This window comes from Diplotaxodon limnothrissa, linkage group LG22, assembly GCF_057381915.1.
Source record: "Diplotaxodon limnothrissa isolate DT_005_m linkage group LG22, D_limnothrissa_male_GT1.1, whole genome shotgun sequence".
Lineage (NCBI taxonomy): Eukaryota > Metazoa > Chordata > Actinopteri > Cichliformes > Cichlidae > Diplotaxodon > Diplotaxodon limnothrissa.
In genome coordinates, this window is record NC_140616.1 from 18,767,465 (window position 1) to 18,784,482 (window position 17,018).

Here is a 17,018-nt window from a genome sequence, read left to right on the forward strand (position 1 = left end):
ATGTTTAACAAAACTGCGCCAAACTGGGTCAAAATGTCCCAGTGAGAGTTAAGAGCGGGCGCTGCAGACTGCCTGAAGCAGCTGACCTGAAGGTAAGGGTGAGTGACAGGAAGCTCTGGAGAAAGTGACGCTTTCCTGTCCATGAAATTCTCATTTTTTTTCCCCATCTGGTCTGAGGAGCATGCGTGCCGGGAACGTGGGCTGCAAGACAGCAAGTTTTAAAGGGCGGGTTTAAATTTAAATACAGGTTACTGAGATAAGTGGCATTTGAAAGCCTGTTAAAGAACATTTTGGCTCTATTAAATTCTAAACAAGTACGAGCATTCCTTATTTCAGTCAAACAGGGATGTGTGTGGGTTGTTTTCTTTCTTTCTCTGTTGTTTTTTTTGCATGTGGGCTTGTTGGAGACCAAACTTCTAAGGAGTAATGTACTGTATACACACCAGTCCAACACATTCTCCTAACTCTGTTTCATGTGTGTAGTTTGGGCAATTAAAGCAGGATTTACACGTTTAACCCCTTCCTTTTGTTCAGATGATACCACTGGAGTCTGGTGGCTGTCAGTCGAGCCTGAGAGATTCTCCCCTTTTCCACAGGAGCACCTTGTCTCAGCTCCTTTGGTGCTACTCAAGAGCTGTGATGCCATCCTAAATTATCAAAGTAATCACAGACAAATCAGTGTCTGATGAAAACTGATGGTGTGGACAAAAGATTTCTCTAAAACTTTAAAAAACTTCAGTGAACCACACCGATTATCTACAGCTTTAAATTAGGCATCGATGTATATAGCATGAAGTGAGCGGCTGGGAGTGGTTCAGTAGTCAAGTATTAGTCGTTCACGTGTCCTTTCTTCATCTCCATCCTCATGTACAGTAGTGGGTTCAGAGGTGTGTGCGGTGAGCAGCTTTGGCTGTGGCTCCCTGTCAGGTGGAGCCATCTGTTGGCCACGGGCTGGAAACGTTCACTCGAGGGGGAAAGTAAAGGGGGGATGCAGAGTGAAGACTGAAATGAAAGGAAGTGATGAGAAGTCATTTAGGCTGAGTGAGGACACAGCCTTAGGAAGACATACTGTAAAGGGTTTGTGCCTTTGTTCGAACAGTCAGCTCATTGTCATTCCAAGTTGCCGCTCTCAGACTGAGAGATGTTGAGTGTGTTAGCAGAGGGGAAGAGGTCTCTTTGGTCCGTGGGGCTGTGGTAGTCAGAAGTCAGGTCGGGGTCGAGGAGGGAGGACAAGGTAAAGTTGGACGAGCCTTTCTTCAGGCACTGGGAGTAAAAGTTGAGCAGGAGGTCCAGCTTGTTTTCTATGGACTGAACCTGAACAAACACACACAGACATGAATGGCACTCATGTAAGCTACATCTCATCACTTCCTAACAGCACATGAGAGCTACAGAACAGAAAGAAAACACACTTTAACAGGTCCACTGTTCATATATCAAACTCTACTCCATTACTCGGCCCTGAAAATCTTAGAAATATGGTATCTAACCAGATTCTTACTCTGGATGGCATTACCTTGGCCTCCAGTAACACTGTGAGGAACCTTGGAGTCATTTTTGACCAGGATATGTCCTTCAAAGCACATATTAAACAAATATGTAAGACTGCTTTCTTCCATTTGCGCAACATCTCTAAAATTAGAAATATCCTGTCTCAGAGTGACGCTGAAAAACTAGTTCATGCATTTATTACTTCCAGGCTGGACTACTGTAATTCATTATTATCAGGATGTCCAAAAAACTCACTGAAAAGCCTTCAGCTAATCCAAAATGCTGCAGCAAGAGTGCTGACAGGGACTAGAAAGAGAGAGCATATTTCTCCTGTTTTGGCTTCCCTTCATTGGCTTCCTGTTAAATCCAGAATTGAATTCAAAATCCTGCTCCTCACATACAAGGTCTTAAATAATCAGGCCCCATCTTATCTTAATGACCTTGTAGTACCATATCACCCTATTAGAGCACTTCGCTCTCGCTCTGCAGGCCTACTTGTTGTTCCTAGAGTATTTAAAAGTAGAATGGGAGGGAGAGCCTTCAGTTTTCAGGCTCCTCGGCTGTGGAACCAGCTTCCAGTTTGGATTCGGGAGACAGACACTATCTCTGCTTTTAAGATTAGGCTTAAAACTTTCCTTTTTGCTAAAGCATATAGTTAGGGCTGGACCAGGTGACCCTGAATCCTCCCTTAGTTATGCTGCAATAGACGTAGGCTGCCGGGGGATTCCCATGATGCATTGAGTTTTTCCTTTCCAGTCACCTTTCTCACTCACTATGTATTAATAGACCTCTCTGCATTGAATCATATCTGTTATTAACCTCTGTCTCTCTTCCACAGCATGTCTTTTATCCTGTCTTCCTTCTCTCACCCCAACCGGTCACAGCAGATGGCCGCCCCTCCCTGAGCCTGGTTCTGCTGGAGGTTTCTTCCTGTTAAAAGGGAGTTTTTCCTTCCCACTGTCGCCAAAGTGCTTGCTCATAGGGGGTCATATGATTGTTGGGTTTTTCTCTGTATCTATGAAGCGCCTTGAGGCGACTTTTGTTGTGATTTGGCACTATATAAATAAAATTGAATTGAATTGAATTGAATTACCTGTTTCTCCACCTTGACTACACGGCCCATCATGCTTAGCTCATCCAGTGAGTCCAGTTCTGGCTGTGTCTTCTCTCCCTTTTCAGGACGTGTCTTCTTATCTGGCTGAACAGCTCCTCGTCCAATTATCTGGTCCACCCTTTTTCACAAAAATAAACCATAATAAAGAGTAAATACCCAAAAACTACAAGACTTTTTTTGGCTCAGCATGATTGATGGGAGGGCAATGGAGAAAGTGAATAGTTTCACAACTGAGTTCAGGTGCTTTAATTTAACAAGCTCAGTTCAGCTGCACAAACGAGCAGTCGTTGCTGCTCATCAATCGGGGAATGGTTACAAGGCCATCCAAACAATCTGAGGTCCATGTTTCAACAGTGAGGAAGATTATTCAGAGGTAGAAAACATTCAAGACAAGAAATCTCCCCAGGAAAGGACATCCCAGCATATGCAAAAAAAACACCAGAGCTATGACTCAGACTCTAGGCGTCAGTTAGCATGTTAAATGTTAAAGTTCATGGCAGTACATGTTTGGCGAAAACCAAATAGCCTATCAGGCAACAGATTCTGTGAAATGCTGCCTCTGACGTTCACAAACAGGACATCTTTGTGATCTGATACCAAACCATTTTGGTCCGGATCAGAGTCATATTTTGGGTTTTTGTGTTCAGAGTATCTTTGGCTTCATGCAGTTAAACCATCTTTGCAGAGAGTAAAGGAGTAATGCAACTTTTTCTTTTTATTAGCTTTTTTGGCCTAAGTTCATCTGCACTCAAAATAAAATGTTTTCCATAATCCGAACCTGACTGACTAAACACTGATTATTACCCTAAAAGGATAAAACATGACACAAAAAGCCAGTGAGTTTCTAGACTGTCCTCATAGAGCCACAAGTCACTTCTTCTACTGATTTTTCTTCTTTTTTTTTGTTAAATAAACAAGAGATAACATGTTGTTTGTTGAGCTTTAAAGAGTGCTTCAGAGCAGATTCACAAAAATATCTTCCTATGAAACACACAATTAAAAGAGCTACCTGGTCTGCAGGCTCTTGATGCGGCCCAGCATGTCCAAGTGTCCAGCAGAATACTGCTCTATGACATCCTTCACATCGTACGGGCGTAGTGTCTCCTTAAACTTCCTCTTGGCCACAAGGAACTTCAAGATCCTACACACAGACAACACACACAGAACTCACTGTTAATGCTCCTCCGTTCACCTTTAGATGGCTTCAAAGCGCACGCTCACACAAGCGGGGGTTGAGTGAACTTTTGGAAGAATGCAGGGGTGGGAGGCTATCACATGAGGCAGCCCACCTTGACAATAACAAGATTAATTAAAGTCAGCGTGACCTTATCGTTCACAAACAGCTGCATAATGGTAACAGTCACAAACCTGCTAAACCATGTGGATATATTGTGACGATGAGAGCATCTCCCAGAGACATTTCCTTATCAGTATTTGCCGTTTCAGCTTTTCTTCGGACAGAAACGGGTAACACACGCACACGTGCCTCTAGCCCCCACTCCCCCTTCCTCTTTTGTCAGTGTGACAGCCACACTGGAGCCACTGGTGGACCACAGCTGCTCCGGCTCCCAGTGGATGCATCATCACCATCCACATCCCGGCGTGGGGGGAGTCACACACCGAGGATTGTCGAGCCAGCACTACTGTACGCAGCAAACACATCGATGACAACATGCGCCGCCAGAGCTGTTCTGGTCGGACGTTTCGCTGGAAGGAGCAGAGCGAGTGCAAGAGATAACGGGAAGAGAGCAGAGGAAAGTTTGAGGATGGGTGCGAGTGCGCGCCAGGCTTTCTGTGTTGGATGGGTCATTCAATTTCCTTCTTATCACTTAGTCAGCTTAGACATGCTGGACACAGCTACACATCCAAGCTTTCTCCACACCCTGTGATAGATTGTCCTTCACGTCATGTCAAGAGAGTTTTGGGAGAATGAGGGAAGGAAAGGCAAGGAAGCAGAAGGACGGAAGATGGGATTTTTTTTTTATGAGACAATCCTATCTCTCCAACCCCATACGACTGAGTCGCTGTAATAAGCCGGAAATCAGAAATGCTCAGCTGTTTTGGGAAATAAAAAACACACATGCATAGGTAACTGTGTGCACAAACACAATAATGTAATAGCACAAATGCATACATGAATGTAGCTGCTGCTCGCTGATGTACACACCAACACAAGTGCGCATGTGGGCGATGCACGAGCAGTGAAATCTCAACTTGCGCGAGGGGTCATTTTCTGTAATAACCACTGTAACCTTTGTTGAGGTCTGCAGCTCTTGCATTTCCAGTGACCGCGTGTTGTATAGTGACCGTCCTGCAAAGAAAGGGAGAAGGTGCAAGCGAAGGAGAAGAGGAGCGCGAGGAGGAGGAGTGGAGGTCTGCAGCTGGTGCCGAAGCAGCCGTCAGCACACTCCTCCTCCTCCTCCTCCTCTCGCAGTACTCTATTTCTTGATGACTTCTGCGTTTGGGGGTATTTTTGCAGGCGATCTTTTCTTATTTTGCAGGTAGGTGCAGATTTTTTGCCAGGGTGGGCCTCAGGTGCGGGTAAAAGAAAAGGTTGAGACAGGATGGGAGGGGGTGGTGGGCTTAGATTTGGATCCTCCAAGGATTTCTTCAAAATGCTGACTCTCCTTCCTGGCCACTGATATGGTTTTCATAATACACAGTCGGATAAGAGTAGGGCTCCCCTCTCTCTCCAGTTAACTTCCTGTCAGTCGCAGTTCTACACTACAGCTGGCACTGCTCACTGAAAGATACCATCACCACCCCCCGACTTCTCGGAAGCTGAGACGTAAAAACACAGTAATGACTGAACAAATAGAAGTGTCAATTGTGCCCTAAAATGCTTGCTTAGCCAATGCAAATATTTTTGCAAGTCAGCAAAGGTGGATCTCTGATAGTGTCAAATGGCAAGGATTTATCTGGGAATTAAAAACGACTGTTGTGCTGACACAAATTCTACGTGGGCCAAGTAGGGTGAGCCCCTGCAGGTCTGATCCTTCACTAGATTACTGAATAAACCCTATAAGCTACAGTACGTGGCTAAGTATGCTTATGGAAAATTTGATGTGTAAATCTGATAACTTTAAAAAATATTCAGCTGAAAGAACACAAAATCTGATGATTCAAGATTAAACACTATAAATAGTGGCCGTGTCCAAGCTATTTTTGTCACTTCGTCTGAGCCATCATTTCTTTATATTTTGCTTCCCAGGAGTCAGATTTCAAAGTGGGCTTGAGCAATAGTTCTCCAGGCTTCCTGAAGTTCTTTGTGACGAGTTATTTGTTTGACACTGGCTGCTATTTGACTCATTTTCAGTTCAATCCTTGTACCTGATCATTTTCAGAGGAATATTTGTTTTGTTTGTTTGTTAAGCCACTTAATGCAGACCTATGAATCATTCCAACTACAAAGAAAGTTACAAATTACAGGAAAGCTTTCCTAAGAGAGTTCAGGCTGCGTTAAAGAATAAAGGCCATAACAAAAATTCACTTTAATGCTCATTAGATTTGTACAAACTCAGTTTTTGCCTCATATACTGTATTTTCATGTGTTTTTGCACATTTCAATAACTGTCTGCACCTGTATCCCATTTTTCTAGCATAAATATAAACACATCAGCAGCGGCTCAAGACATTTGCATAGTACTTTAGATTATTGGATTTGTTTGGAGGAGACTTACAATAAAGGAAATACAGAAAAACACCAGACCTAATTTCCCCACACCCTCCTCCTTTCTCCCACTACCAATCCCTTCGCACATACGCAAACAGAACGGGCATTTACGCATTTATTCAGTCAGCCGGGCACTGATTAATAACATTCACCGAAAGTGAAAGATCAGCACTAAGACCTGCTGCAAAATGTGGTGTTTTCACTTACACCAATCAAATACCTTTCTGAGAAGCTGCATGCATGTGTGTGTGTTAACACAGTGATGCACCTGCTGTTTACGCACCTGCACTATATATAGGAAGCTCCTCACTTCTATTGTCTGCAGCACTGAGCAGCTGAGGTCAGAGCTATCTGCTGAGTCAAGTGAAAACCCGAGGAGAGATCATATAATGGCCTATCAGTGGCATTACACTATCAAACCATTATACATCATCTCTGCAATGGTAAACATCCATCTGCTGTGCACCCAATGAAGAGAAAGCATCACTCTATGTGTTAACAAGCACTGTGTTCAGACAGCTCATTAGTAAGTGGACAAGAGTAAAGTCTGATCGGTTTAAACAGCGTCAAACTTAGAAAACCTGAGAGACGGGGCAGAGATGTCCTGTTGACCTTGTTGGGTAAGAAGACAAATGTGCTGCATTTCATAACTGCCTGTCTTTATAACGGATGCAGCTTTTTCCATTTCTGATATGATACTGATACCAATCTGATACCAGTGATAAATTAACAAGCTGTATCCACAGATACAGACACCTAAAAAACACCATGCGACAAATCCAAGACTGGTGTTTTTATTAGTGAAATAATAAATGCGGGCAGGCCTCAGATAAATACAATAAAGAATCAAAGCTGTAATATAATCTTCCATTTTTCCAGTTTATTTCACTAGTTTAATTTAAGCATATTATCATATTATCATATTAAGAGTCAATATTTACACTCACACCAGCTGACAACATCTTTTGCCAACATGCATGAAGGAAAGCAACAAGTGTGGTATGAAGAACAACTTCATCAATGCATTTTGGTCTGTGGCCTTTGTCCAGGTAATCAAAACCATGTTATGTGACCATAAGTGTAATAAATATTCCAACACAATCAAGCTTTTCGGGTTCAGATCGGACTGACAGCATAAGCTGTTCCCTTGTTAAGTGTCTGTGTCTCTACTGTTCGATCATAATACTCTTTCAACCTTAGAAAATATTCAATTGATTGTTGTTTCTCCAAGCTATGAAGTCACCATGGTAACTTGCACACACCTTACCTGCTCCAGAGCAGGTCATGTTTCTCTAGCTCGCCTCTGATGCAGCTAGAAAGTTAGAGGTAAAGATGATGGCTTATAAACACATAGGAGGTGTACTGTACATGAGATAGCAGCTACTCTGTACCTAATGGAAATGCTCCGAAAGGTCGTAACTGTTTATGCCATAAAACGTTTTGTATTTAAAGTGTAGTCACCCTCAGTGTTCAGAGTTAACTCGTTGTAGTAAAGCGTTCCCTCTGCAGTATGGAATGATTTTCTTCACAGGAAAATATCTACAGTGTTCTATGTGAGATATAAGAAGAGGGAAAACATTTCTAAAAAAGGGTGCTGATGTATAATACACAATATAAACCAAAAGAAGAGGTTTTGAGAACTGTCCCATACTGCACTTGAACTGACAACCTTCAATCTAAAGAGAGAGGTGAGCACATATGGTAACTTACCCACTAAGCAAGAGATGAGAGAGAGTTTAGCAGCTTTACTGTCCTATAAGATGCCATGTAGTAAAATAATCCTGAAGCATAAAGGCTTGAACTTGTAGTACAAAATTTATGTACTTAGTTTTGCACACACTAAGTTTACTGACTGACACAGTCTGCATTTTTTCCTTCTTGGCTTTAAATGGACTTTATTTATTCAGTGCTTTTACACTGCAGGCTTTTTCACTTAGCGTACACATTCGTACCTTAGTTTTAAATAGATTACTATATGCTGTACATCTCCTCAGACACACTGAGTGGCTACACCAAGAGTGTTGCTTTTAGCCCGTGTTACCTCTATAACCTCTTTGGCTTTTTCAGCTCACGGTTTACAGCCTCAGCTGACAATAGAAATGTTTACAATTAGTCACATGTTGTCAACACCACTTGTGTTGTAGCTGGTCTCTGGTACCTTGAGTTGATTTACCAACTGCCTTTGTGTGATTGCATCAGGGAAAGGGATATTATGAACTTACAGGCCAGAAATCTGTCTAAAACAAGTTACTGTTGAATGACAGCTGAATTTCACAATCCCTGATGTCATGATATATAGATTTTCATTTTATGCATATAACCGCTATTTTTTAAAGTATATATGGAACCACACAGACGCTGTCACGCTATCAAGAGAAATGCTCTGAGGGTACAGTGCTGACATCAGGGACCAGAGTCATTTTAATGTGCTCTCATCGTCACCCCAACCTGCACCCCGGGAGACAAACTAGACCGTAACACCAGATGTTTGCTAGCAATTGTAGTATTCCTCTGCTACAATCTCTTACTATTATGTGAGAATGAATGTGACTGTGTACATGAGGTGGGAGGACACTGGACCTATGTCCACATGTCTCTCCACTTTTCGGCGTGATAGGAATTAACATCAATCTCAGCTCAGGTGTAAGCAACTTCTAATTTTTGGTGTCATTGTTGAAATGACACAGCATCATCTGGATGCTTGTATACTCTCTAATACATTTTTCCAGTCATGCCACCTCACACATGAATGAGTCGGGCCTGCTGAGACACAAGGTCACATGGAGGGAACTAACCCAGCCTGCAGGAGGGCCCAGTTACCTCTCCTAAGAGGACATTTTTACTCAGTCAGCTGAATCTGCGCACGCCAGCTCTTAAATGGAGGAGAGGCATGTTCACCTATTAATGAAGGCTGTGTACAATAGGAACCACCACTGGCGGGTGAGTGATCTTATCCAGTCAATAACAGGACGGACAGCAGCTCTGGCTTGTAGCTGAAAATTATGATTTAATAGAGAAACTACACTCATGTAGAAAAGAAAGTACAACCTTGGTCAGTTCAAAGGTTTTACATATGAAAATATAAAAAAGTCGCTTTATGCTTGGAGCGCTACAACCATGCAAGAACAGCAACATATTACATCGTGTCACTACTTACTCAACAAAGGCTAAGCCAAATACAGAAGCAGTATTTGTAAAACTAAACAAATCCATGATTCAGTAGCTTGTAGAGTTACCTTTGCCAACAATAAGTTGAAGTAATTGTTTTATCACTCTCTCACATCACTGTGGAGCATTTCTGACCTGTTCTTCTTTACAGCGTTGCTTCAGTTCATTAATGTTTGGGTCCTTCATTTAAGCAAAACTCTGTTAAGGTTCCTCCACAGCTTTTCAATCAGGTTGAGGTCTGAGCTTTGACTCGACCAATGCGACATCTTGATTCTTTTCTTTTTCAGCCCTTCTGTTGTATATTTGTGTTTGGGGATCATTGTCTTGTTGGATGACCCAATTTGGGCCCAGCTTCAGCTGTTGGACAAATGTCTTCACATTTGACTCTAGAATGCTTTGGTGTACAGAGGAGTTCATGGTCAACTTAATGCAAGGTGTTCATGTCCTATGGCTGCAAAACAAGCCCAAGTCATCACCCCTCCACCACCATGCTTGACAGTTTGTATGAGGTGTTGGTGCTGATATGCTGCAGGTGGTTTTTGTGCATTATAGCCATATAGCCATGCAAATAAGTAACGAGACAGTGTAAAGATTTTTTTTATTATATCCTGACTCCTAGACAGAGCTGAAAGATAGTTTCTTTGTCAAATGACTGTAGTTGACTTTATATTATTTTCTTTTATTAAATAGAGAATATTTTGATGTCTAATATCAACCTGCTAAAAGTGTCATCACTAAAACTTGGCTGTAGTGCGATGGAGACAAAGGAATCAACCATAAAGCTCAATAAAAGACTATATTAGGTATGGTTTCAGTATTGAAATTATTATTTCAGTATCATTTGAGATGTTTCTAATTAAGTCACAAATTACAAAAGATCAAAAATACAACAATGGATCAGCAAATACAAGTTTTATACTTCAGCGTGGTCACTAAGAGAGGAGATGATTGAAGCATAAAAGAAATACTTGTAATAGAAGATATGTTATCCAATAAAACTCCACAGTTAAAGCTTCTGCGACAAAATACAGATAAACTAGTGTTTAAGTCTTTGATGTCAAGTACAGAAATACAATTTAAAAAATTAAGGAAGGACCTCCAAATGTTTATTTCACACTCACACAAAAAGAAAAAAACCTCAATTTCAGGAAGTACAGCTGATGGCAGGACTCACCTGACAGCTCGTATAAGCGTCTTCACTGCTGGGATCACCTCCTCCATTGTTACGTCACAGTATGGTTTGTCTTCCACGCTGTCCTCCCCGAGTCCCTCTATTAGTGCAGAGCAGCGGTGAGTTACTCAGACACATTTAAATGCAAAGAGAATAGAAAGTGTGTGTGGGCTGCTCACCATCAACAGGAGGACGCGGTTTGAGGCGCAGGGAGGTGCGGAAGCGTGTGCGGTCATTGAAGCTCCAGCTCTTTTGGACCTTTCCCGGGCTCGTGGCCTCGGGGACGTTCTCCTGGCTGGGAGAGCGGCGGACACCAGAGCTAGGGGACAACGGCGAAGCCTTGTTCCGAATAGTTTGGGATGAACGGGAATTGTTCATCCTGATCCGATCCCGAAAGCCTATTTTACCGCTGACAGCAAAGTAGAAAGAGTTAAACATATGCAGGCACTGGTATTCATTTTGGAAAACTGCAGTTTTGTCACTGATCGCAATGTCCATGCCTTTGACTTTACAGGTCACTACACCGTGTTATCCTGCGAGCTTAGGGAAGCGAGAGAAGGGCAGCCTGAGCTTGTTGGAAAGGAGTCTGTTAGTAATTGTGGAAGAACACCAAAAATGTGGCCTGTCTTTCTAAACAGTCATCACATATACAAACAGACGAAGCAAGGAGACGGACAGACATTTATATTTTGTCCCAACGAAAGACAGACTAGCTGACTTATCATGGAGGCAGTGTCCAAATGCAGCACTCTGAATTGCTAGAAACTCATTCTGCCCTGAGGATTTGTTCATTTAATGTGCCTATCACAGCACCTGAATCAGCAAAATCAAAACCCGAAACCTGATTCAAGACTTGCACTAGTGCTGGGACGGCGGAAAAATGCTCCACCTACCATCAGAAAAGCTCTCTTAATCCGTTCAACGGTGTATAAGCATCAAAATATTAGCTTCAAAGTGCAGCCATATAAAAGGTGTCTCATTAAGTACTCTATACCACTCACCACAAGTCAGCCCCATACGTGAGGTCATCTCTTTACAGTAGAAAAGCTATTTAGCAGCCATTCTCTACGGATGATTGACTCCTAACGCTGCTGTTATAGCATGCACTTGTAGTCCAACCCAACACTATGGCCACTCACATGTTCCTGTCACGGATCCATAAGGCAACACAAACATCATGCACCACGGAGCAATTTTGGCCAAGTCATTCGCTCAAGAATTTGTTTTTTACGATGATATACTCTTTGTTTTGCATGTGTTACAAGGTAGCCGGCCATTTAAATGAAAATATAAACAGCTTGGGAGTGTTGTTGGAAACCGCATTTCATTCAAGCAATGAGAAATGCTTTGGTTAGAGTAGAAGAAATGGGGGAGGTAGAGTGAAAGGAGTTTGCATGCTGCTGGGAAAGGACGTAAAATCATTTGGATCCACTGAGGACCACGAACTTTACTGAATCTTTCCACAGCCATGCAGGAATACTGCATGCAATCTAAAGTATTTGAGCACTAAAGAATACATTGTTTGCAAACTAATATGACTAATATGAACAGGAAAGTGGAAAGCATGCTTAATCGTTTAAGCAGTTTCTCCAAGAAGAGACTAAAAACTGAACTGACTAACTGAAATGAAAGCAGGAAGCAAGACTAGAGCATGACATTTATCAGACTTTTCAAAGAGTAAAAAGTCACTGATTTTTGAGGGAATACTCAATGTCCTCAAAATCCTCAAAATCCATGTGTTTAACTTGTCAGAGTCGTAAATCACCCACGACTTCTGCAGTGATTTTAACACATGGTTTCGTCGCTTCTTTGCCAAAACAAAAACATTCAGCTCTACATTCTCCAGCAATTACAATAAAGAAGAACTTGGAGAAATTTCCTCATATTAAAACATAGGAGAGCATGTTTTTATAATAAAGGATTCACGCAAGCATTTGTGGACCAGAACGTAGTGACTGTTTGAAGTTTCACATGGCAGCTTGTTGATTGCTTAAAACAAAATGAAATGCTGTAGCATCAGCTAAGTCGTGCTACTTTAATTTAAGTGGTTACTGTTAAAAAAATTTCACATCAGAATTTTTTTTTTCCATGAACAAAACATTTAAATCACTGCACTGGCCCACAATCATTTGGGTGTTTCAGGCAAGGTAAGGAGGATGTGCCGTTAAAGGAGGATGCTAGGTATTGATCTGTGACAATTTAGCGTGCCCTGTGCACAGGCTTGTTGCCGTGGATACCTCTGCTTGCGGCCAGCGTGTATCCGGAAGAGACCCCGCTTTTTAGAGAGGAGTTGACTGGGGAGACACACAAGGCAGAGGGAGAGAGGAAGTGAGGGGAAGAGAGGAGTGGAAGAAGTGGGGGAGGATGGCGGAGAAGTTCTGGGACACAACCTGAGTACGTGTTGTTACCCGTGAGGATAAAACGCAGCAGAAGCAAGAAACGGAGAGAGGAGGGGTGAGGTGTAACATCTCAATAGTCCAAACAGCCTCTTCCCTTACCTTCAACTGGAAAATATATTTCTGAGAGGCAAGTTTGGATTACTGAGACACGCTCAGTTAGCAGTTAGGTGGGATCAGTTGGTGGGAAAGGGTCATGCCAGGGTAGAAGGTAATGCTTCACCTGAGTATATTCATCAAGACAGTCCATTAAACATCACGGTGGGACAGCAGCTCCTCAATAACGAGACAATCCTACCAACAAAACTTAATATTCAAAAACCTTAATGTGCTTCGCTCTCATGCATAACTCCACTGTTTACAAATTAGATAAACAGCCCTGTGTTACTTTGGTTTGAGTTTATGCTAATGAATCTATCCCAGCTATGAATGCCCTTTACTCAACAAGCACATCTCATGACTTGGAGAACAAACCTGCATGGAACTTCTGCCTTCCTGAGAACAGATGGAGGATGGATGGCATGGAAAAGATACGATGGAAATAATAGGGGAAGAAAGATGAAGACAGGAAGAGGAAACTGGTGAGTGAACAGCAAGAGGTGGTGGAAATGGCAGGAGTATGCGCTAAAGCAGACAAAGATGCAGAGAAGCAGGAGGGCCTGCAACACAGTGGTCTCAGATCACATTAGTGAAGAACTGTTAGATAAAAGGCGTACATGCAGAAAGCTCTGGAAGCAGCGTGTCTTTTGCATGTGTACACCTGCTGAGTGTATTGTTCTGTGTCTTATTGCCTACAGCAGGACTATAGGCAGACTTTTGTCACCCTGCCTGGATGTACTGTGAGGCTGTTGCGTACCTGTCCCCCGACAGGTAGGGGGAGCTGTAGGGCCGCAGCCCAGACAGCAGCGTGTGGTAGGAGTTGTGGAGAACCTTCTTGGTGTTACGCTGTCTCTGGAGGTGACTGAACAGTAGCGTCAGTTCTCTGACACCCACGTGCACAAATAAACAAAAAACACATGAACAAATGAACAAAAAGGCAACAAATGGAGGGAAAAACTAACAAAAAGGCCAAATCGATGGTCCAAACGCTCAAAACAAGAGGGATACATGAAAGATCTAAGATGTAGAGTACTGTGCAAATGTCTTGAGCCAAAGCTGATTTGTTTATATTTGAAAATGGGAAATAGGTGCACAGAGATATTAAAAACACGTGCAAACATACATGGAAACACAAAATACTAGGAAAAAGGCGAGCATTCTTATCGAGTCTTTAAGCTGTCTTCAGTAGGGCTGCCACAAACGATTATTTTGATAGTCGACTAGTCAGCGATTACTTTTGCGATTAGTCGACTAATCAGATCATCATCCATTGAACATACAGCATACAGCTTATTGCACCAGCAGCATCTGCTCTTATATAACTATCATTAGCTTTCAGCTTTAAGTGTTTAAGGTATGTGCTAACTAAAAATAAAGACAAGATGATAGTTTATTAAATTTTAATGACATTTGCAGAGTGTTTCGGTGGAGTTTAATAAACTCCTTGCTATCTAAAATATAACAGGACACCGGAGTAAATTCTCCAGCATCTCACACTTCTGATGATCAGCTGTCTGCTTGACGTTTATTCAGCTGTGTAAAAACTATAACTTTAATCTCAGCCAAACCGATTTACTCAGGAACAAATAAAACACTGAAAAAAGCCAAACAACATTTTGAAGTTATCTAAGTGACTTATATATCATGTTTAACCTGAGTAGTGAAAGACGGCGGTGGGTTTGAAAACGATCTGCCGGGAGTCCGATGTTCTCACGGCTCTAGTTAGCCTAGCCCCCGGCTAGCTATCGAGCTAGTGGGTAACAGACGTCTCCGAAAACGTCGGAGCGCTTTTGAAAATATGTGGTGTCTTGATAAACTGAGCAGATATTTGAGGTTTACACAGCTACATTCTCGCCTGAAAATATGTTAAACGTTTATTTTGTGACCCAGAAAGAATAATAAGAATAATATTAAAACTAACCAGCTGCCGCCATTGTTGGAAACTAAGCAGGGCCGCGATGGGCCGCGCTATGAATTCTGGGACACAGTTTCTTCTTCTTCGGGGTTTAACGGCAGCTGGCATCCTTGGACATGCAGTGCTGCCATCTTCTGTTTCAGTCCATTATTACACTCTTAAATCCTACTACTGATTCCTGCGTCTTTTGTGATCTTACAAAGCTTCAAACGACGCGTCGACTATTAAATTAGTCGTCGACGATTTTGATAGTCGACGTAATCGTGACTAGTCGACTAATCGTGGCAGCCCTAGTCTTCAGTAATATTTCTTCAGACTCCTTGAAGGACATTCAAAGCTCTTCTGTTGGCTACCTTTTGTTCGGTTCTTTGCCAGCATGATCAATAATGTTGATGTCTGGGCTCTGGGGAGGCCAATCCATGACTGATAGTGTTTCTTTGTGTGTTTTTTATGCAGGCTTGCTTTCACTCAATAGGCAATGTGTTTGTGATCACTGCAATCCTGAAAAATGAAGCCGTTACAAATCAGATGATTTCCATATGGTACTAAATCAGTGGGCTTTTTTGTGTTCATAATTCCATCAGTTTTGACACTTTTTGATCACAGATCAGATCAGACAGTGGTAGATCTAATACAACTATCTGCTACAGATAGTTGTATTAGAGCTGCCATTTGTCCACATGTTCAGTTTCTTTAAACTGATACAATTCAACCTTGGTTCTTTGTCGTCTGTTAGACACAGAAGCAGAACTGGTTCAGCGCTTTATTTCTTTTTTTTGCTTGAATGATTCGTAGGACAATGTTAAGTGGCTTAAGAAAATGAATAAATAAACAAACAAAGCATTCCTCTGATAATTGCCAGGTAACAAAACATAAAGAAATGAGGAGTAGTTCAAGACTTTGCACGGTACTGTACATGTGTGAAGAGTAAGAATCGGGCAGTGCAAGTCTGACTTAATTTAAATGTAAACAGATGCATGTGTCTCTTCATGTTTCTCAGGTTCCCCTCCTTTTAAGAAAATAAAAATTAGTCAAATTAATACATAAATGCAAAACGTAAGAAACCACTGCGTAGAAGAAAAATCTGAAAAAATAAACGAGGTGGCAGAAATCTTAAATAATAAATGGAGAGCAAATCAAAATCATTTCTGTCACTACAATCCTCAGTTTAACTGAGAGAGGGTTGCAGGTAGCAGACATGATGTGTGCAGCGATATGAACGCATGAGCAGAAACCAAACCACAAACTTCTCTACATGTTTCAGGATTTGCTTTTTGAGAAATGTTCTGATGCAACTCTCAAATCTCTGTCTGCCTTTACACTCCAACCAAACACGGCCAAAGGTGCCCGCAGATTTCTGATGGCTGAATCCACTCAGTGCTCAGCCTGGTAGGAGCGCCTACCTGAAAGAAGGCAACATGCTGTCGTAGAAGTACCAAGTAGCTGTTAGATAGGAGTGTTTGGCATCTGTTGAGTAGAGACGCCATGCAGCCTGAAGAAAAAAAAAACACAAAGCAATAAAAACAGCGAAAGTTAGCAGCCTGTGTGGTTTCCTGCTTGAGTGTGAATGAAACAGCTTTTGAGACTCTTGCTGTGGCCGTCACCTGTATCAGGTTTGCTGCAGGCATCCTCCTCTTCTCAAAGTGTTTCTGCCTGTGTTGCTCTTGAACCTTTAAGGCAAAGCCTGACCCCAAAATTCCCTGAGGGTCAAAGATCAAATTAATGTCAGGAGTGCAACTCGTGACTTTGGGCAATGCCGAAGGAGTCGCGAACTGTGAGTAAATATAGGAGACTTACAGCAGGCAGGGCAAAGAAAGAGACTCCCAGAAGAGCAAAGCCGGCAGCTAGGAGCCGTCCCTGCCACGTATGAGGGGTCTTGTCACCGTAGCCAATCGTAGTTAAAGTTATCTGAGTAGAGGAAGAAATACAGATCTCGAGCTCAAAATAGAAGAGGCCTAATAAATTACCAGTTTTCAAAAACTGCACTGACA

At 42.2% G+C, this 17,018-nt stretch overlaps 1 protein-coding gene across 2 annotated transcripts in view; it reads right to left on the reverse strand.

Moving 5' to 3' along the window:
- Positions 1–323: 323 nt before the first annotated feature.
- kcnq4 (potassium voltage-gated channel, KQT-like subfamily, member 4) overlaps positions 324–17,018 on the reverse strand; it is a 53,747-nt gene continuing 37,052 nt past the window's right edge. The window contains exons 6-15 of one of the 2 annotated variants that reach the window (XM_085345961.1): positions 16,825–16,935; positions 16,632–16,727; positions 16,431–16,519; positions 13,870–13,995; positions 10,797–11,026; positions 10,621–10,717; positions 3,615–3,746; positions 2,585–2,723; positions 1,158–1,314; positions 324–896 (exon numbers count right to left, since the gene is read on the reverse strand). In XM_085345961.1, the coding sequence (XP_085202087.1) occupies positions 829–896; positions 1,158–1,314; positions 2,585–2,723; positions 3,615–3,746; positions 10,621–10,717; positions 10,797–11,026; positions 13,870–13,995; positions 16,431–16,519; positions 16,632–16,727; positions 16,825–16,935 (1,245 nt within the window). In that variant the 3' untranslated portion in view covers positions 324–828. Of the gene's footprint in view, positions 897–1,041; positions 1,315–2,584; positions 2,724–3,614; positions 3,747–10,620; positions 10,718–10,796; positions 11,027–13,869; positions 13,996–16,430; positions 16,520–16,631; positions 16,728–16,824; positions 16,936–17,018 lie in introns of those variants that run through there. The other variant, XM_085345960.1, reaches the window with a different exon arrangement.